Genomic DNA, 22,790 nt, shown 5'->3' with positions numbered 1-22,790 from the left:
TTTACGAAAACTCGTCTTTTTCTCACTAATATAAAAAATTCGACCAAACTCCCAAACCTGAATGCCCTTAATTTACCAATGAATCTGAATGAAAAAAGCACGTGCGAGAAAAGTCACAACAAAATTGTATGTCAAATTTTTCTGTTTTGACTTTTTCAATGTGATGGCTGAAAAATGCAACTTTGTCAATTTGATGCCGGAACAATATGCCTTTTTTTAGATTATCAACTGAAAACCAGCCGGAAACCCTCGAAGATTATGAAGTCAAGAAACATCTTCAAATTGTTAAAGGGACATCTGCCATTGACTTTTAAATTATTTCGACAGGTTTTGTCTAGAGTGTTTTCTGATTCAGATTTTTAGCAGCTTTGGAGCATAAACATTTGAGTTTTCCCCCTAAAAAACTCAATCAGAAAATTATTTATTCATAAATAGGCCCCTAAGTCTCTACAATCTTCTTCTAATATTTATTTTATGTTCCTTCCACATAAAGGAACATATTTTAACTTAATTTTCACCCCTGCAGTGTTCACTTTACTCGTAATATGTTTTATACCAGCTACCTATCCACACGCTATTATCCCTGTCCAGCTACTTTGTAAAATTTTACTTCATTTTTCTTTTTTGTTATAACTACCATTATTTGTGCAGACCGTGAGTACCGTGAAGCAGCACATCATTCACGTCAAAAGAAAAGGCTGTGCCAGATGTTGATTTCACTAAGATTTTAAACATGTTCAGTGGAACACAAAGGAATGCATTATTCATGATCTCCACAGAAAGCTTTGTTTGTCTGCAAGTTTATATTGCTAGTTATTGTATGTGATTGAGTGACCATACTATGGTTTCCAGAGCTAAATATAAAATGCCAACAGCAGATTCAAGAAATTGAAAACCCTAGACACCAGAGCATAAATAAAAATGTTACAAAGCACACTGGCAGAAGTTAGCCCTCTTTTACCTCACTGGTCACAAGTGATTATTAAAAGGCCAACTTTTATCTATGATTGCACTATGTCCTCCGAATCTATAAAATTCTTACGGCTGGTCAGGATTTGTAGCTAGTCAGTAAGGTAAATGTTTGCCAGCTAAATACAATTTCCATATGATTTGTTGATTTGTTTACATTTTAAATGTAACATTTTTCTTTAACAAAAATAACACTTATACAATCTATTTAATAGATTAGAATGCAATAGCAAGTGGTGTGCTAAATTATTTCTGTACTAGGATACACGTTAAATACAGGAAAAATACAGAATAAGCATAAATGAGCATACTTTTTTGTTGTGAGGTAGCTGCACATGGATCTCCACTAAGAATCATTAACAGACTTCCAAGCAATGCAATTTACTTTTCTGAGTCTATCTGATTAAGTCATTTAATGAATTTTGCAAAGAGATGGCAATTCCATGGTAATTGTCCACTCTCATCCAATTCTCCAGAGGAGCAAAGTGTCAGAGATGAACTCTGGGCTCCCTCAGGCTGTTGTCCACTTTCTCTAGAAACTGCAGCACACAGTATGATTTATATATACACTATGCTGTGGATATTAATGCAAAACCACAAGAAAGACTGTGAGAGCACATTTTGCCTTAGCATTAAAACTTATAATTAAGTTTTTTTCAATACTTTCATATTTTGTAGGTCGATGAGCCAATTAAAAGTTGAGAGCATATTCTCATTTTCTTATGAAAGTGCAGAGTGCACTAACCATACTTAACTTCAATAATGCATTTCAGTTTAATGAAGCACTCCCACAGAGGAGATAAGCAGTATTGGGTTTATATTGGGTTTAATTCGGAGTTCCCCTTGCTAACAGATATGAAAATAGCAGCAGTAAAATGTTGTGTGTGTGCATATCCGTTACTCGGAAACCTTTTATCCAGAATTACCTGTATACACACATACATGACGTGGCAGGATCCTATTGTTGGTCAGTCTTGAAGCACTTGCCTTAAACAGTCTTGACTATACAATGAACCATTGGATATTTTAAGGAGAAGGAAAGGCTTAAATTGAGTTACTATCTACAAATGTAACAGATGAGAAACAAAGATAAAATTTAAGGAGTATCCTTATGGGTTGTGGGTGCTTATTACAAAATCTTTTTTGCACAGTGATTCCATGTGTAACTAAAATATAAAGGTAAACAAAAAAGTACAGCCTGAAGGTCATTTGGATTGAGATTTGGGTATATTTTTATTTTGCTGTGTCACGTATACCTGGAAGCTCATACTGACTCTCAAAATTACCTCAAAGGCTGTATGCAGATGTCTTTAAACTATAAAATATAACAGCTCCTTTAAAATATATGTGCTTTTATCACTATAATATTAAGAGCTTATTTAGGAACATAGTCACAAGTTGCCAACAGCAACCATTCAGACCTTGTTTTTATTTTCCAACTTTTATTTGACTGTTCGCTAATTGCGGATTGGTTTAGTAACTGCACTTGTGCAATATACAGTAGCATCCATGATTGCAAATCAGCCCATGAAAACAAATGTAAACTGTGGAAGGCTTACATGGCCACTATGATACAGGTGTAATGCTAATCAAGCATGCTCCAGCTCTACATATGCAATCTACGAAATCCTTTAATAAACCAGTTTAGTCTGATCAGAAGATGAATCACTAAACACTACATTTGAAAGTCTAAATCTGTTCTGTATGTATGTAAAGCCGCACCTCTCACCTTTCCTTTGATGTTCCTGCTTAGGTGGTGCAGATTTCTCAGACGGTCAGCACACGTCATAACATTCAGTGGAAAGTAGAAAGAGAATCGCACGGACACCAAATATATTGCAGGTGGGGAGCATCCCCTGTTTTTTTATTGTGACCACCTGTGCATCAACGTTTCGGGGGGGATTAACCCTCCCTTCCTGACGAAGGGAGGGTTAATCCCCCCCGAAACGTTGATGCACAGGTGGTCACAATAAAAAAACAGGGGATGCTCCCCACCTGCAATATATTTGGTGTCCGTGCGATTCTCTTTCTACTTTCCACTGAAAGTCTAAATCTGGCCATTACCACACGAAGATACAACATTGACATCATGATGATGCTTAATGCAAAGTTGTGCATTAATAAATAACTTGCTTTATTGCATATATGAGTTAGCCAACAAAGGCAGAAGCAAAAAATAATCATAAAGGACAGAAAAACTATGAACCTGCTATTTCTTCTATGGTGTTTGCACGCATATCCAACTGAACTGTTCCATTAATGATGCAACTTCTTAATTCAAAAAGACTATGCAGGGAAAGAGTAGCCACATAGGGTTTGCTCCATCGTTCACCTCCATCTTCAACATCTTCTTCAAACTTAAGCCACCTGAAAAATATATTGGAGGAAAGAATATCTGTTCAGGTTAAATTTCAACCTGAGCTGTTACCCATAAAGCATTGTATTGTATTTCAACAAGCCATTGCCTTTGTAATATTATCCCATCAAAAGCATCTCTGAAAATCTATATTACAAAGCCAGAATGTAACGTCAGAAGGCTTTTCAATAAAGATATAATGGATCTTTGCATTGGTAGCAGATCAAAATAAAACCATGACAAAGTCAAGTGACTTTCCATGACATACAGTGTATTTTGTGAACAGAAGACACTGTGCATCTTAGAAGTGTGCAATTATTTGAACAGGGTGGCTGAGTTAAATCGGCTCTTTTCCTATGAACGCCAACATTTTAAATTTCAGGGTCAGAAGCCCAATACTTTTAATTTATCGTTCCTGAATAAATTGAGATTGTGCAGTATAGCTTTCATGAGAACAACAAGTAAACTGTTGTGAATGAGAGATGATCGTAAGAAGGTATAATACTGAATCTAGTCACTGGAGGAACTGTCAGTTAAAAGGTTATGGTAAGGAAGCATTACTTAAAATACATAAAGGTCCACTTAAACCTTTGCCTTGTTCTCCTTTGAAATTGTCAATCTAATTAATTAGAAGATTGATTAGTTACCTATTTTTTGGACCCTAAACTGGGTCCTCATGACAGTTAGGCTGACACTCAATCATGGTTATAGTATAAAACTTTTCTCCTATAAAAAAAAATAGCAACAATCTAAATAATCTAGATTCGAATATGTGGGATCCTTAGAAAACCTTGCCTTGGCTTCACTAACAAGGGACCTCCTCTTACTATGTCTCTAACCCCTCTATGACCACAGTTACACAAGCCTTTCAGAAATCTCTAATGTTGGCCTATGTCCCCCACAAAATATGGTTTTCCAGGACCCCATTGTGGGGCAATAAATACCATCCCCAGTTCCACTCTTTGCCAGATATTGTGGGTGGAGCTGGGTATTAAGTCCATAAGCAATATTGTACTGTAGAGATTGCAAAAGCTGTGACATAATATAACATTTTAAATTAAAATATTTTAATATACTGAGAATCCCTTGACTCCCATTTTGGGAAAATTGGTAAATGGCCTCACTCCCAAGTCAGAAACTTATCTATTTATCTTAATTTTGGTAGACAGATAATATGGATAAAACACTGAAGACGTTATAAAAACAATGGAACAATATCATGCATTTGATTATTAAGCATTCTAGAGAATTTGTAAGGCAATCAATGATGTAAACATTCTGCCTTGACATTTAGCTGAATTCCAGGAATTTGTTGCTAAAATTAAATTCTTATTAATAATTGGGATTCCTTCAAAAATTAAAAAAAAACAATACATTTGACAAATCTAACAGTTGTGTGTTGTACTTTTTATTAATGTCTAGTCACCTTTGAGTCTGCTGACTTTGAAAAAAAATTATCAGATGCTGAACTATATTTCAACAATAAAGTTCTAAGGTGATGATGTATACAACAAACATGCATAGTGTGATTACCGGGGAAACACTGTAATGATTGCAGTAATAAGTGTTATGTTTTTTTTACCAATTACCATGCAAGATCTTCTTCTGTTACACATCTAAGGATTATATTGATTTAGAATTGTGGAAACCTTGATTTCATCTCAGAGTCCCCTCCTTGAGATTTTGTGCATTACTTTTGGTACATCACCCAACAAACTTACATTGTCAGCTCTATGGATCAGAGACTGGGATCATTCTAGAGACATGTGTTTGAAGTACAAAGAAGGATCCAAAATATTTTAACTGAAAGATTAATAATAAAAATGAATTATCCTGCCTGAACTGCACGTGTCCATGAATCCACTTGAGTCACTTCACATACAAAGAGAGAAAAAAAAGCAGCTAACAAAACAAAATAACTAAGATATTAATAGACTGAAAAAGAAATATAACAGAAGTAAAGGGTAAACTGTGGGCGATGCAAAATAAACTAAACACTGCATAAGATCTGTCTTCTGTGCTTCACTTATTTTAATGGAAAAATACAACCCCCTTTTTGACATGCACTCATATGTAAAAAAGTGTCTTAAACACTATCTGAATTTCCAGTAATAAATTTTAACAGATTTTTTTAATACAAACATATCTGTTTCCACAGATTGAAAGAAAACCATGTTACATGTCCATTTTCCAACCCACCCTAGGCTCAGAGTGTAATGCACAAGCAGTCAAAGTAAAAAGTACAGTACCCATTACCCGGAAACCTTTTATTCAGAAAGCTCTGCATTATGGAAAGGCTGTCTCTCATAGACTCCATTTTATCCATAATAATCAATATTTAAAAAAATAAAAAAAATTTATAATATAAAAGATAAGAGCTGTCTGGTAAATCTAAGAACAACACTCAATAGTAAAAACCCATGTCTCACTGAGACACATTCAGTTACATTGAGAAGGAAAAACAGCAGCCTGCCAGAAAGCATTTCTCTCCTAAAGTGCAGGCACAAGTCACATGACCAGGGGCAGCTGGGAAATTGACAAAATGTCTAGCCCCATGTCAGTTTTCAAAATTGAATATAAAAACATCTGTTTGCTCTTTTGAGAAATGGATTTCAGTGCAGAATTCTGCTGGAGTAGCACTATTAACTGATGCGTTTTGAAAAAAACATGTTTTCTGATGACAGGATCCCTTTAAGGTATGGAGATCCATATTACACAAAGATCCATTATGTGGAAACCCCCAGGTCCCAAGCATTCTGGATAACAAGTCCCATACTTGTACTATTAATAATATTATTAGCAATAATAGTCTACACATGCTTTTAATTTCTGCTCTCATGCTTTGTTTGTTGACAGCTTTAGAGCAGTAAAACTCAACAAGTTACCTTGCTGTCTCCTTCCACTCTGCGTCCTCACCCTCTTTAACACAAATCTCATCCAGTTCAGTAAAAAGTTCATGGGGTACATGCTCCTCATCATCCTCTGTCCCAAGGATAAATTGTACTCGCTGGGAAGGTGTGTCTGCGTTGCAAAAAGGGGGAAAAAACTAATTACATAATGAGCTACATTAACACTGATATTTTCCTTTTTATCTTCCTACTTCTCAGTCATATTTGTCTTCCACTTATCTTGTCTGTTCCCCCTTTCCTTTAAAAACATGTCCCTATCGTTGCTGTTCCCAACATTAGCTGGAGTATCAATACCATGGAGACATTTTTGACATGGGTATAGTTTTTAACACTGATTTGAACTTCTGTACAGTGATTTGAGCTTTTGAAATGGCAATGTCATGGGCCATTTTGGACAGCTTGGTAACATTTCTTGTCGCATTACATAAAATAGATCATCAGATCACATAAGTTTGATACACAAACCTGCTGTGATTTAAATTTGGAATAAAAAGAAGCGTGAGATAAATAAATAGTGAAAATGTTTCACCAAAATACTGACAAAAATAGACAAGTAAATTTATACTGTAGATCACATACGGAGATTTGCACAAACCATGTCTTTGTTTGCTGACTATATCTATTTTTTTTTTTTTTACTTTTTTGGGCAGATGATTGTTTCAGGCTGCCTGTCTGGTCATTTTACATGTGAGCACATAGGCTGCAACATACATTGTTCTGACTAGAACAACATTTTCAGCACCAAGGTTCAAGAGAAAGTGCCGACTGTGTTCCAGACCACTGGGAAAAAAAACAGGGCCACAGCTGACAATTTGTATTTACAATATATCTTTTCATTTAACAGTTATAAGTAACAAGTTACTATGCACGTTTCTTACCATGAGCTGCTGTCTCATCATTGCCTTCTTCCTGAATAACTCCTTTGATTCTATCTCTTTTTCTGTGTTTTTGTCCATGGGTCCGGTGATGTCTATGACTCTGGCGCCCCAATGGCATTCGCACTCCAACATACAAGGTCCTGTGGCCTTCAATGAAAATTGCATATATTATTAAAAGAACATGCTTAAAACTATAAGAACACAATAATAGAACCTATTTAAAATAAAAATAAACAGCCAGTACAATTTAGGCCCATATTTATATTGTTTACAGTACCCGTCAAAAATTCAAATCATTTATTTGTGTTCTGGGTAAATCCAATAAAACAACAAATCAAGTTGAGTAGTTAAGGTTCAGTCTTACATTTCCATGGGCTTGAAATTATATAGTTGCAGCACACTGTGCTGCTTATTAATTGAAGATGTTTCAGAAATATAATGTTAATGTTTCGTGTGATGTTCTGAGCCGCACATTGATTTTGTGAGCATACAAGGAACAGCGGTCAATAAGTCTGCCCACCAACCTCATGTAAACGATTATAATTAGACTAATCAATCAAAAGTCCAGAGCTTGATAAAAGGCGAGTGCTATGGGCCTCTGTAGAAGGACTGGATCAAAAAAGGTGGACAAGATAATTCAGTTTATGTTTCCACGATACAAAAGAAATTGCTAAAGGGAAATGAACTAAAAATGGAAACTCCGCAGTGGGAGGATGATGCCTGTGTATCTCGGCAATATGTTTTTTTCCACCTGCCATTTTGCACCTCATTCTACTAAACAAATAAAAAAGGGCTATTAGGCCTACCTAACAGACAGATAATGAAGAATAAATGTAAGGTACAATGCTAACGCGTAATAAATTAAAAACAAACAACCAACATTGAAGTACACAGATTTCTTGGTAATTGGTTTTATCTGATAATTTTTTTTACACAGGTTTGGGACCTGTTATCCAGAATGCTCTGGAACTGGGGGTTTCCAGATTCCGGATCGTTATACTTTATGTCCACTAGAAAATCATTTAAACATTAAATATCCCCAATAGGCTGGTTTTGCTTCCAATAAGGATTAATTATATATTAGCTTGGAGCAAGTACAAAATACTGTTTTATTATTACAAAGGAATAAAGGAAATAAAGGAAAAAGGAAATCATTTTTAAAGATTTGGATTATTTGGTTATAATGCAGTCCATGGGAGAAGGCCTTTCCGTAATTTGGATCTTTCTGGCTAACGGGTTTCCGGATAACGGATCCCATACCTGTATATATACAGTTTATAATGTGGCTTTTTATATTTTGCTTATGTATTATTAAATACATTTCATAAAGAAAGACCTTTGCACTGTTAATCCCTGGAGGGATATGTCACCAATTAGGAATTCAAAAAGCCTAGCTTTTCTTTCTTAGTAAAACCAGCATACCTCATTGCTGAAAAAAAAAAAAAAAAACATTCTGCAGCTGGCCACCAATGATGCTTTCATCTTCAGAGCAATCACTGCTACTTTTGCTCTGTGCAATAGCAAAGTTGATGTTTGTGATAAAATAGGGCTTCCTGGTAAAAATACTCTATATCAATGTCACTGTGAATAAAATGCCCACTATTGTAAAATATATAGTGAATAAAGTACCCCCTCTTGAAAAATATAAGAATATTATAAGTTACCGAGGAGTTTCATGACCATATAAAAACACGAGGCCGAAGGCCAAGTACTTTTATACAGGTTATGGAACCCCGAGGTACTTTATTTATTATAATACACAAGTTTTAGTGAGTCATGTGACAGAAATGACATCAGAACTCACCGTTTATAACTGATGACATCAGAACTCACCGTTTATATAGTGAATAAAGTACCCCCTCTTGTAAAATATAAGGATATTTTAAGTTACCGAGGAGTTTCATGACCATATAAAAACACAAGGCCGAGTGTTTTTATACAGGTCATGGAACTCCAAGGTAACTTCTAATATTCTCATATTTTGCAACTGGGGGTAATTTATTTATTATAATACACAAGTTTTAGTGAGTCATGTGACAGAAATGACATCAGAACTCACCGTTTATAACTGATGACATCAGAACTCACCATTTATAAGGATATAATTTACAAGATATTCATGGCTTTTGTGTATTATAACAAGATTTTTGATACTCACCGTTAAATCTGTTTCTCTGTAGTCGAAAGGGGGACACAGGGAACGATGGGGTTAAGCTCCATCCTCCGGAGGCAGGACACTTGAATATTAATTTAAGTGGGCGTGGCCATCAGGCTTACCCCCACACACCATACAATCCTATTCAGTTTGTTCCAAAGCTGCGAACGGACCTTTAACTTGCACTTTAAACGTAACAGGTACAACAGATAACCTGAGGCTTAAATGGGAAAAAACAACAGTAGCTCGCCTAAGGGCGGGAAGCCCTCTGTCCCCCTTTCGACTACAGAGAAACAGATTTAACGGTGAGTATCAAAAATCTTGTTTTCTCTGTCGTCTTAGGGGGACACAGGGAACGATGGGGACTTAACAAAGCAGTCCCAACCACAGCGGGGTGGGAGCGAGCTTATTTGAGTGTTTAACCCTTTAAGTACGGCTAGCAACACCTTCCGCCCGAGGGAGGCCTCGGCAGAAGAGAATGTGCCAACCCTGTAGATTTTGTAAACGTGCCAACAGTCGACATGTTAGCCGAACTGCAAATCTGTTTCAAGGAAACAGAGTTACATCATACCCCGGAAGCTCCCACCGCTCTAATGGAGGGGTCCTTGATCCCCTCAGGCGGTGCTCTTCTCACCTGGGTGTGATTGATTGACTCCTTCTATTCCATCTAGAGTTATATGCTTTTGAAGCTGCCTGACCCCTGCGAGGGCCAATGGAATATTAAAAGGAGAGTATAAAGTTCAGAAGGATCTTGCCCGATCTATGTACTACCTTAGAGCCCTGAATACATCCGGCTTGTGTAGTTGGCGTTCCTTGTCATTTTACGGTTCCGGACCTAGGGAAGAACATGATTTCTAGGTTAGCGTGTAGATAACACCTTGGGTAGAAACATGAAAACTGTGCATAGTACAGGTTTATCTTTATGGAGGATTAAGTACAAAGACTCACATGACCGAACACTAAGTTCAGACACTCTCCTGGTGGAAGATATTGCCATGAGGGACGCCACCCTCCATGTTATACCTGTATCATCAACCATTTCAGCTGTTTAAATGGTGAATCCAGCAAGGCTTCAAGCACCCAGTTGATGTTCTACACAGCTACCGGGTTGCGGAACGGAGGGACGATGTGGATTAGTCCTTGTAAGATGAGCGTCCAACGATCACATTCACCAACGAGACTGAAAACAGACTGACAGGGTTGCTACCTGAAGCTTGAGAGAGCTAAGTTTAAGTTCCAACTGTGGTCCTTGTTGTAAAAACAACTGTATCCGTGGAATGTCAGGTTCCAGAAAGGAAAATCAGATTCGTTACAACCTGTAATTATGAATGTCACACCTTACGATATGATTTTGATGATGAATGCTTGTGAGCTTTCAATCTAGTGGCAATAACCACTTCTGTTAGTCCTCAATTCCACTAGATGGTTGCCTCAACAGCCATCCCATCAACGTGAATGGTCCAGGATTATGATGTAGTAGTGGTCCCTGTTGTAGAAGGTTGTTCTTTACACCAGCCAGACCGGCTGTGACACTGAAAACTCCTGAAGAATGGTGAACCAGTCCTCCGCGAAATCGAGCGGAACTACAGTATAAAGACTGCTTAATCTTTAGATAAGATGGGGATCTGGGAGAGAACATATGCTAGGTCGAAGTGCCAATGCTGTGCCATGGCATCCACCCTTGCTGCTATTGGGTTTCGGAAATAAATGAAACTCTTGCTACCTTGCAATTGGATCTGGATGTCATAGATCTATGCTTGGCTGTCCCCAATGATCTCCGAGATGAACGAATGCCACTGGGTGAAGCTCCCATTCCCCCAGATCTAGTTGATTCCGACTGAGGGAGTCCGCTTTCATGTTGGACACACCCGGGATGTATATTGTAGACAATCTGTCAAGATTGATCTCTGCCCAGTGTAGAATCTGTCTGACCACCGCCAGCGTTCCTTTGACTTCACGTTCCTTGCTGCCGATTCATGTACGCCCCTGTGGCGTCGTTGTGGCTCTGGATGCATACCGGCCGTCCTGTGGACAACTGCGTCCATTGGGCTAGCTCTAGTTTTCAGGAACTCGTCCCAGTATGTTTACTGACCATTGTCCTTGTGCAAGCATGTTAACGTATTAAACCTCATCCCTGGAGACTGATGTTTGTGGACATCATATTCCACTCTGGGATAGGCCATGGTCAAATGTAGTGTCTCATCCACCACTGCAGCGCCCCATTGTAGGTTGAGGAAGGTTAGAGGTCAAGACCGCGATGCCCCTTACTATGTCGCTAACGCTGACTTGCAGTGGATTGAAATGTATGAGTGCCAATGGAACTGGCTCCTATGGCAGACACCATTGTTTACAGCACTTGCATTGCCCTGTTCGTCGTCATCTTGTGGCTGATGAGTAAGAATCTGATTAGATCTCTGCTCAGATTGTCCCAGGGCAGGCTTACAGTCTGAGTAGTTGTGTCGAATCTAATCCCAGGACCGTCATCTTGAGACCGGAGCTAAGGTTTGACTTTTGACCAAGTGATGGTCCAACCGAAGACCTGAAGGATCGACATTGCTCCCTTCAGTTCCTCCTTGGCTCTCACTTCTGATCTGGCCTAGAGGAGAAGGTTGTCAAGTAAGGCATCATGGAGATACCCTGTAGTCCCAGTGTGGCTGTCCCCTCAATTAACTTGGTGAATCCCTGGTAGTGGATGATAGTAAGGGGTGCCACATGATAGTGCCTGTTCGAGAAGACGAAGCAAAGTAACAGTGACGAAGAGGCCATCTTGTGACATGGAGATGTGCTACCTTGATGTCCAGAAACATCATTAGCTGTCCCTGCTTTATTCCTCAATCCCTGAGCGCAAGGTCTCCTTTCTGTCCCCCCCGAACGTTAGAATAGTTGAGACCCTTAAGGTCGAATGCTGATCTGACTGCCCCGTCCTTCTATGAGAATATAATTGAGTACACACCTGGGGATCTCTCTGAGGTCTCCTTTCTGCAGGAGGTACGGGTACAATTACCTTTATAACTCCCCTCTTTCCATACATTCAAGGAAAGCTCGTGCCCTTGGGATTGAGGGGATACTGGTCATAAGGAATTACTTGAGTAGGATAGGAATAAAGTCCAGATAATAACCTCTCATTGATCCAGGTGTCTGAGGAATAACGGCCCATATCTCTTGGTATCGTAGTAATTTTCCTCCGATCCATTCTGATGCTTCTGGAGGGAATATCCAGTCAGGCAGAAGCGGCCTTCAGTGTTGAAGGCTTGTTACGCATTCTGTTGGTCCTCTATGGGGCAAGGTTCCTTCACATCCCTTGATTTGAAGGAGAGACCCTTGTGGAAGTAGCTCCATCCTGTAACCTTTCACCTTGACCACGGAAAAAAGAACTTTTCCTCTTTCGTTACTAGTAGCAGCTCTGCTCTTGTTTAGTGGGAGAAGGTACTCTAAGTCCCCCGTTGCTTGGGAAAAAATTGTCTCGCGCTCTCCCCAACTAACCGTTGGTCTTTGAAGGGGAGCGTCTTCTTAAGCTCTGATCTGCCTCCCAACTCTCGAGCCTCGGCTTAGTGCGTGCCGCCATGGATAATGCAGAAGTGCGTGTCATGGTCTGTGATTTTAATATGATGTCACAGTAATAACGTGATGCCTTCACATATATTGTGTGGCGATAACAGTTCCTGTCGGGGAATCCCCTCTTGTATCTTTGATAAATGATTCAGACCATGCCTGTATTGTTTCCCAAGCGGAAACTAGGCAGGGGCGCAGAGTCAACCCCGCAGAGGTAGATAGCTTGTAGGAAAACCCTCTCGCCTATCTGAAGAGTCCTTGAATACAGCTGCATCATGGACTGGCAGAGTGGTAAATTAGAATCCTTGACCATTAATGGAGCATCCGCTGCTAAGGGATAATGAATATTTATCAGTCAGTTTCTCAGGAAAGGGGTATAATTTGGTGAATCTCGTAGTCGCCTAAATTTGCATTCAGGCGAGAACCATTCATCCGGAATAAAACTGTAGACTCGCATAACCTGTATGCAATCCCTGAAGTACCCCATTATGATGCTATTAACCTCATGGAGGTCATCTGCCCGCCTCCTGATGCTCATCTTCATCTGCGGATGAGGCACCAAAAAATACAACTTTGGTGCTTAAAGATATTAGCAGTGGTGGGAGATGAACCCACAACCTTTTGGACTAGGTTTGGTCCAAAGGCCCGCACTCTAATTCAATAATATTGATAAAAGCTATTCAGAAGGCTCGTTCAACCTCTTATGGGATGAGGGATGAAAGGTTAATGACTCATCAGAGTTAGAAGGGTTAGGCAGCATCAGCCTTTTGCTCTGCCCGTTTGCTCTTGCCACTCTGATAGTGGCCAAATAATCTAGGGCTTTCCGCAAATAATGCGCAACAGCAGGTAATGCCTGCAGAAGGGACAGAACTGGGAAGGCTGCACTATCCAGAGAGGTGGCGGGTGGTTCCCTTTGATCCAGCTGGACTGTGGAACAGCTAGCACCCTCTGCCTCTGCAACAGGCTAATAACTTGTGCAGCAGAGGGTACCTGTCCTGGAAAAAAAAAAAAAAAAAAAAAAAAAAATGCCACAGAACTACTCTTTTTCCCAGTTTAGGAAAGTAATAGATTGCTATTGTTACCCTCTAGAAGCCGGTACCCCCTTGCACAGCTGCAGGAGTCCGTCCTAAGTCATGGGCAAAATGTCCCCTGGAACGCATAGTGCGTTCCACTGATGCGCGCCTGCGCACGCGCGGCAATTCCCTCTCAGGGAAAATGGCCGCTGGAAAAATGTCAGCTGGAACGCATAGTGCGTTCCACTGATGCGCGCCTGCGCACGCGCGGCAATTCCGTCTCAGGGAAAATGGCCGCTGGAGAAATGTCAGCTGGAACGCATAGTGCGTTCCACTGATGCGCGCCTGTGCACACGTTCGTGCGGCAATTCCCGCTCAGGGAAAAATGCCCGCCGGAGAAGATGGCAACAGGTGGAACGCATCCTGCGTTCCACTGAGCAGTCTGGCTTGTTCCCCAGTGCCTACTGACACGGGTCTTCTGCCTCAGGTGAGTGCCCTAGAGCGTGCTGCACTCATTCTGAAACTCGACGCTGCTCTGCTGGAGGTAGAGCTAGCCAGGAAACCGCTCTTGCACCTGAGTCGCTCTTCCCCTTTGTATCAGTTAGAATGAGGGACATAGAGGGGTGGGAGTGAGAAGGGGAAAGGAGGGGGGAGAGCCCCACAGACTTTTTGGCAATGTCCCTTAAGCAGGGTCCGTGCCACTTACCCCTCCACACCGGCCAGACCATCTGCCTTGAGGTAGACAATGCAGGAACCGTCTGGGTGGTTGTTATAGCCAAGGCTAGAAATTTACCCCGGTGTGCTGCGCCTCGTAGGGGGTTAACCATGTCAAAAATAGGTAGCCCTATTTTGGGTATCACCCCGGGTGTCAGCTAGCGCTGACCGTAGACTGTCTCTTGATGTCCATCCTCCCGTGAGCAGGACACTTAAAAAACTGAATAGGATTGTATGGTGTGTGGGGGTAAGCCTGATGGCCACGCCCACTTAAATTAATATTCAAGTGTCCTGCCTCCGGAGGATGGAGCTTAACCCCATCGTTCCCTGTGTCCCCCTAAGACGACAGAGAAAAGGATATTATGTCACAAAGGGGTTCCATAACTATACTGTATAAACACATTGAGGCCAAAGGCTTAGTCATGAGACTTGGAGGTGACACTTAATATCTTCATATTTTACCACACTATTTTTTTCGCAGTTATTTCTTTATTATAATAGACAAGTTTGAGTGAGTCGTGTGCCATAAATTACATAACTAATCACTGATTATAACTGATGACATTATTAAGCACCATTTTCAAGGAGCTATTCATGGCTCTTTCTATTTCGAATTTAAAAACTCTCAATAATCACAATTGAAATAAAACATAACTGAATGTTTTGTCCCCCTAGTGTCCTATCTTCCTGAAGAAGAATAAGCAAGTGAAAGCTTGAGCTATCAGTTACAACATGCTCAATATTGGCCCGGCCATTGCTTTGGGCCAAACACTGCAAAGTTAAATAAAAAAGTTAATTAATTGTTTCATAAGGACTTCCAGGCTTTGGTTTACTTCCAACCCAACACACTGTAGGTCTAACAACCCTAAATAGTTAAGAACCAAACATAAAACACCTAAAGTTAGCACTGAGAACCACTTTTCTGTTTTGAGGCTCTGTGTAAGTCTTGCATGAATTCACTGGATTCTAGGATTGGTGGGAGCCACTTGGTAATACACAACAGAGAATATATAAATACATCAGTACAGGGTAAAGTGAAAACTAGCTCTACAAAAAAAGTCTGCAGACATTAGTAAAGTTATAATTAATGAGTTAGACAGAATTCTGGGATGCACATAACATGTAATTAATAACAAAACTGAACAAACTGTCAATAATCTAATGACCAGAGCCAACTAACAAAACAAAACAATGGCCATGGAGCCCATGCATCCACCTAAAATATGCTTTTTAAAAACTGACTGGATACTTAATAAATGAATAATCAAAATGTAAAATGCCCAACACACGTACAAGCACCAGGCAACTGAAATCTTAAAGAAATATTCTGATGAGTTCTATTTATAAATTACGTTGTATGCAGATCTGAGCCAATGGGCTAAAAATGGGTAAAAGAAACAACCAGCATTTCAAACACTATTTCACAGGAAATCTGAATCTTTGCATTGCCAGGTGGTATTATAAAACCTAATCTGAAATAAAAACCAAAACATGCAATAAATACTGGTTCTCACACTAGAGGAACTGCAAATATAATTCCTCCTGTAAGTACTTTAAATAGATGCTTACACCAATAAATACGAATCTGCCAGAAGCAGTGGTATAAAAATATTACTCAAGAAAGATCTATATTCATCTAAATCAGGGGTGTCCAAACTTTTGGCTCGCAGGGCCACATTGGAAAAATAAAAATTGTCTGGGGCCACACATGAAATACACAAACACGTTTGATTTGTAAAAGAAAAGGAAGGAAATACACAGAAAAGAACTACAATGCCAGTTGGATAACCAGATGGAGCTATACACTGGAATATGGGAAACCTGGATATTAAATAAGACTATTATATTATTATTACTAACTGGGCAATGGGCAGAGTCCCCCCTCCTCCTATATCCTTTGCGACATGACGTTTCCTTGGGAACCAAGCTGGGCCGCATTCACATGCATCCTGTGCCGCATTTGGCCCTCGGCCGCAGTTTGGACACCCCTGATCTAAATATAACTACCGTATTACCTTGTAACCTTTGCATTCTTCAATTACTTTACCATTGGCTGTTGTACAAAAAGAAATCATATACGAGCTCAGTGCATGGTTCTTGTCTATCTATAGTGAATAAATTGGCTTTGCAAATGAGACAGAAACTCATTACCACACTGATTTCCTATTTGTACAGAGTATGAAAATATCACAGACTTGTCATTATTAAGCCTGGGGACCTATAAGCAATAAGGAGATAAATTGTAAGTAACATCAAATGAAATGCCAGTTAGATTATGCAAATGAATGCCAAGACAGGAATAGCTGGTTTATTGTTCCTGCTGAGCTACTTATGGCTTTGTGCGAAAGAATAAACCATCCAATAAATATATAAGCTTCCACTTAAAGGGGTGGTTCACCATTAAAGGACCAGTAACATCAACATTTTTTCTAAAAAATATTCGTTAGTATAATAGAAAAAAAAAACACCAAGACAAATGAAACTTTAAAATCGTAAAGCCCTAATTAAGAAATAACTCACCGAAACTCCGCTTCCGCTCCTCTTCAGAAAAGGTGACACAGCCATGATCCATGGTGCAGTGCACGATTTCTCCTCCCTGGCTATCTCCTATAAGGACGGCAGGGAAGAGAAATCGAGCGCCGCACGATAGATTGCCCGAGCGCTTTCTGAAGAGGAGTGCAAGCGGAGTTTCGGTAAGTTATTTCTTAATAAAGACTTTGCGATTTTAAAGTTTGATTTGTCTTGGTGCTTTTTTTTTTTTTCGATGTATACTAACGAATTTTTAAAAAAAATAATTTTGATGTTACTGGTCCTTTAAGTTGACTTTCAGTATGTTATAGAATTGCCAATTCTAAGCAACTTTCATTTTTTATTTAGTATAGGTTTGAATTATTCACCTTCTTCTTCTGACTCTTTCCAGCTTTCAAATGGGGGTCACTGACACCATGTAAAAAGCAAATGCTCTGTAAGGCTAAAAAGGTATTGTTATTGCTACTTTTTATTACTCTTCTTTCTATTCAGGCCTCTCCTATTCATATTCCAGTCTCTTATTACAATCAATGCATGGTTACTAGGGTAATTTGAACCCTACCAACCAATTTGTGGAAATTGCAAACTGGAGAGCTGCTGAATAAAAAGCTAAATAACACAAAAACCACAAAAATGAAAATCAATTGCAAATTGTCTCAGAAGATCACTCTCTACATCATAATAAAAGTTATTTCAAAGGTGAACAACCCCTTTAAGCAAGCACTATTATAAAGCAGTGCAATATACTGTACTGCTCTGTATACTGCAGATGGCAAATTTATACAATTTTATTAATTCTACAAATTGTTACAACCATGCCTTTTCTCCACATTTACTTTAAAGGACTTCTAAAGTCTATTGTTGTACAAAATTTCAGCATAAATTTGAGAATAACTCTGGCATTAACACTTATAAGAGTACCAGAGATGAGATTAATATTATGCTTGAATTTGGAGTAACACGTCTCCCTAGTTTTATTGCTAAGAATCATATCAGGCTCCTCCTACTGGCAGCAATTCAGAACAGCTGCCTAAAGTCTATAGTTCTAACCCAAATACACATGCATTAGCACCACATGGGAATCCCCTGGCAATTTTGTTGTACAGGTATGGGACCGGTTATCCAGAATGCTCGAGACCTAGGGTTTTCCAGATAACGGATTTTTCTGTATTTTGGATCTTCATATATAAAGTCTACTAGAAATCATGTAAACATTAAATAAACCCAATAAACTGGATTTGCTTCCAATGAGGATTAATTATATCTTAGTTTGGATCAAGTACAAGCTACTGTTTTATTATTACAGAGAAAAAGGAATTACCTTTTAAAACTTTGGACTATTTGGATAAAATGGAGTCTATAGAAGACAGCCTTTCCGTTCGGAGCTTTCTGGATAACGGGTTTCCGGATAACAGATCCCATACCTATATAGCTACTGAGCTGCCATAGGGAGCTCACCTGCCATAGTCTAAGGGGCCCATTTACTAACAATCAAATTTCTATTTTTTCCTTGAATCTCGTGAAAAAAAAATGTGGTCTATATTTATTAAAAGCTCTTAAAACCACAAAACCTTGAATGCAAAAATTTGCCAGGTAAAAGTTGTCGAGGTGCTTTAGAAGTCAATGGAAGCTGCGTTGATCTTATTGGACCGCTTTCAACCAATTCGCTTTTTAGAGGTTTTAAGATTTTTTTTTCAATAGCAATTGTCCCAAAAACTCATCTTTTTTGAGGTTTTAGAGGTATAGCTGTATTCGTATTTTTAGTGTATCATTCAGCACTTTTTTCCATTCTGACTTTTTATATTCGTGGTTTAATTTGTGGTTTTAAAGAATGCGAGTTTAGTCGTGGTTTCAAAAGTCTCTAAAACCACTAAAATTCATCCTGTAATAAATCGGCATCCACGACTCAGATTATAAACTGTTCTGAAACATCCCCTTACTAGGTGGAGCAGTATTTCATAACAAATAAACAATTTACAAATACTGGATTAGTGAGCACCTTCAGATATAATGAACCCTTTATTTCATACAGTATTTGAGAAGAAATTGTCTAAAAGGTTGAATGCTGGGCTAATTGTGTTTTGGCTAATATTTCTATAGGATACAAAAATAAATATAGTTAGGAAATATTTCTATAGGATACAAAAATAAATATAGTTAGGAAACAATAAAATCTATTGGTAACACATAATCATCGAGGCTGACCCTTCACTACACAGCAGATGATAAAGGAATATAGCTATAGACATATACGGGACAGACAGATGATAGATAGGACTTTTTTTTTTTAACTGTCTAATGAGATAATGTAGTTTGTTTTTTTTGTCCGGTTATGAAATAGCAACAATTCAATAATTCATGCAGTCTGTTTTAATAAACATAGAGAGGTACATAGTGGCTAAATGATTCATGAAACCCCACTGTCTGCAAACAAAGCTCCAGTAGAAAGGGCTGGCATGTTTTCAATATTAAACACTCTTATTTTTAACTTTTGTTTTACATTTCCTGATATTTAAGCGAAGATATAATGTTTAACTAGGGATAGTCATTGAGTTGTTTTTCCTATTCTATTGCAAACATGCGAATCTCCCTTTTAATGCAATAAAGCAGCTCCATATTGAGGCTGCAGAAGACGTAGAAGATACTCTGGGAAGATATACATTATTTATTCCAGGCAATTTACTAAGCATAGCCTTAAGATGTGTTGCCTTAGTGATCCTGTAAACAAAGCAATGTGTGCAGATTTCTGAACGGAGAACTATGGGAGAACAGTGGTATTTGTGGGTTTGTTAAAGTAGCATTTTTACCACTTAAACTGTAAGTTCAACTGTGAGTTTTTTAAAAGGATAGTTCACCTTTAAGATAACTTTTTGTATTTTATGGAATATCCTCTTCTTGGCAATTTTTCCATTTTGTCTTTTGTTTCTACATTTTGAGTTATTTACCTTACTCTTCTGCCTCTTTTCAGCATTTACTGACTCTGGCTGCAGCCAAAATCATTTGTTCTGGAAGGGTACAATATTATTGTTATTGTTACTTTTTATTTTTTATCATTATAACCAGGCTGCTCTTATTCTTCTTCAAGTCTTAGGGGGTTATTTACTAAACTCAGAATGCAAAAATCATGAAATTTGAAATGATTTTTTTTTTTATAAAATCAAAATTTCTAAAAAATCATTGGGGAAGGTCCCAATGTCTGCGCTGATGTCCGTATTGATATCTGATGATTTTGAGGTTTCGGGCGAAAAAAACTCTGAAGAAATTGTAGTTTTTGCGGAAAACAATTGAGAGTTTTAGGGGAAAGCTCCGAAGTTTGCCCGACCCTATTTTTTGGGGCTTATTTTTCATAAATATGGTCCATTTTGGGAATTCTGAGTTGCTCCAAGTTTCATATTAGAAATACTGAGACCAATGTACTGTATATACTCGAGTATAAGCCGAGTTTTTCAGCCCCCAAAATATGCTGAAAAACTCTATGTAAGAAACTTACCCTGGTGGTCTAGTGGGCAGCGGGGTCTACACCGCGTCCTTGGCGTGGACGCCCGCTGCGCCGTTCCTATCCTGCCCTTGCCGGCGCCATCTTTGATTCCTAGGGCGCGCACGGCGCGCCTGCGCGCCTCTTAAAGGCGCAGGCGCGCTGGTGTGATTGCGCCAGCGCGCAACAGCGCGAAATTGCACACGTTTTGGCGCCAGTTGGATCCCTATTTAAGGCCCATTCAGACCTGTAGCCAGTGCCCGTTATAGGATCATATCCTGTGGTTTCCTGAGCTTTTGCTACCTGTTTCTGAATTTGCTATCCTGACTGATTATCCGTGTTTGACCCAGCCTGTTCCTGACTACTCTGCATTCTGTATCCTGACCCTTGCCTGCCTACGACAACTCTTCCTGCTTAACCCCTTGCTTGATCACCCGGTTTGACCCTTTGCCTGTTTGACAATTCTGATATCCGCCTGCTTCGACCCAGCCTGTCTGACCATCCTTCTGCCTTATCCAGTCTGTCTGATTATCTGGTTTTGACCCCTTGCCTGCCTGACGATTCTGTTATCTGCCTGTCCTGATCCGGTCTGTTCCGTTTCCACCAGACGCCTTGTCCTTGACCTTCTGCCCAAAGACTCTTGCTATCCGGTCGTGCCCCTTTGCCAGCAAGAACTCCTCGCCTTGTACCCCTCATTAAGTCCAGGTGGCACCCAATTAAGCTGAGGGCTCCTCCCGAAGCCCAAAGGTGGTCACACTACTGGTGAAGCCGAGCCGTGACCAGGGTCCTTGGCACTTGTTCTGGTATTGGGTGCCGGCCGTGACACTCTACCTCGGCTTATACTCGGGTCAAGCGCAAAAACGGTGTCCAAGAATAGTTGCCGGCGTCCAAGAATAGTCGCCGGCGTCCAAGAATGTTCGCCGGCATCCAGAAATGTGACGCCGGCACCTCCGATGGGAGCAGAAACCCCCAATTTTTTGATTGAAACTTACCAGAAGCTGCTGCATTTCTCACCCTAGGCTTATACTCAAGTCAATAAGCTTTCCCAGTTTTTGGAGGTAAAATTAGGTGCCTCGGCTTATACTCGGGACGGCTTATACTTGAGTATATACGGGAAATGGTGAAAAATTCTGCAAAGTGCCAAACATGGCAGTGCTACATACACTTTGGGTTTCTACTAAAAAATATGCAAAATGTAATTTTAGGATTATGTTACCTCTTGTTGTGAGAACGCCTGGTGCACAATGTAGGGAGTACGGCAACCCCCAATATATCTGTAGAATAGAAATACACTGGCACTCAAGGCAACTAAAATGCAGGGTTACCCCTTACTATTTATTTGTGCGCATGTTCGCACAAAATAAATAGCATGGGGTAACCCCGCATTTCAGTTGCCTTGAGTGCCAGTGTATTTCTATTCTACATCATTTTTTTATTAATTTCAACAAACATATTCAAAACTATTTTATCTGTAGATATATTTATGTCCAACCTTACCTTCGAGTTCTTCTTTTTCATAGTGAATATTAAGTACTGAACTAGTTCCACCCTGATCTACAATGGCCTCTTCATCAGATCTCTGTAAAACAAAACAATATAGCATTTGTTAAAATACTCCATTTGTGCAAAGGTTCTAAACAAGATACTGTCAACACCCACGTAGGAAGATTTGCTTTAATGCTCTTTATAATAGATACAAAACAGGTCTTCGCTGTATTAAACAAAACAAATACCATTCAGGTTTCCATTATTCTACTTTAACATGCAATTTTACCATACAGTTAGACGGTAAGTTTGCCAAGAAATTTCCATTATTACTGTAAAGCTTTTATGTTTTGACAGGGACTTCACAGAGTCTTTACAGTGATTTTAGTGGTGTTGCACATTTGGTAATCGCTTATTCAGCTCATGGGTCTCTGTATGTCTTCACCCCAATGATAAACAGAAGCTGGACATGACATGAATATAATGGCAATGAGGTTCCTAGTCAGGCTAGAAAGAAATTATGGCGTCAGTTTACTAAGGTGCGATAAGCAGAGATAAAAGTCTGCACCAGAAAAAACACCAGAAAATCCGCAAGAGCAAGTTTACTAAAGAACGAACTGCTACGCATGAGTAATTAACAGCACTTATTGCAAGACAAATTTGTCTCATTTCACTTTAGTAAACATGCGAGCAGCGTTCATTTTGTTGCAAGAATATTCTCAATGATAATGGGAAATGGGTTATAGATAATTTTT

At 39.3% G+C, this 22,790-nt stretch overlaps 1 protein-coding gene across 1 annotated transcript in view; it reads right to left on the bottom strand.

Annotated features, from left to right (window-relative positions):
• Window positions 1-22,790, bottom strand: part of slc4a8.S (solute carrier family 4, sodium bicarbonate cotransporter, member 8 S homeolog) — a 96,766-nt gene that overhangs the window by 33,244 nt on the left and 40,732 nt on the right. Inside the window, exons 2-5 of the mRNA XM_018250109.2 lie at window positions 22,048-22,129; window positions 7,113-7,259; window positions 6,211-6,346; window positions 3,176-3,336 (exon numbers count right to left, since the gene is read on the bottom strand). Coding sequence (XP_018105598.1) covers window positions 3,176-3,336; window positions 6,211-6,346; window positions 7,113-7,259; window positions 22,048-22,129 — 526 coding nt within the window. The remainder of the gene's footprint in view (window positions 1-3,175; window positions 3,337-6,210; window positions 6,347-7,112; window positions 7,260-22,047; window positions 22,130-22,790) is intronic.

Source organism: Xenopus laevis, chromosome 2S, assembly GCF_017654675.1.
Source record: "Xenopus laevis strain J_2021 chromosome 2S, Xenopus_laevis_v10.1, whole genome shotgun sequence".
NCBI classification, from domain to species: Eukaryota; Metazoa; Chordata; class Amphibia; order Anura; family Pipidae; genus Xenopus; species Xenopus laevis.
This window is presented reverse-complemented; position numbering and strand designations above follow the sequence as displayed.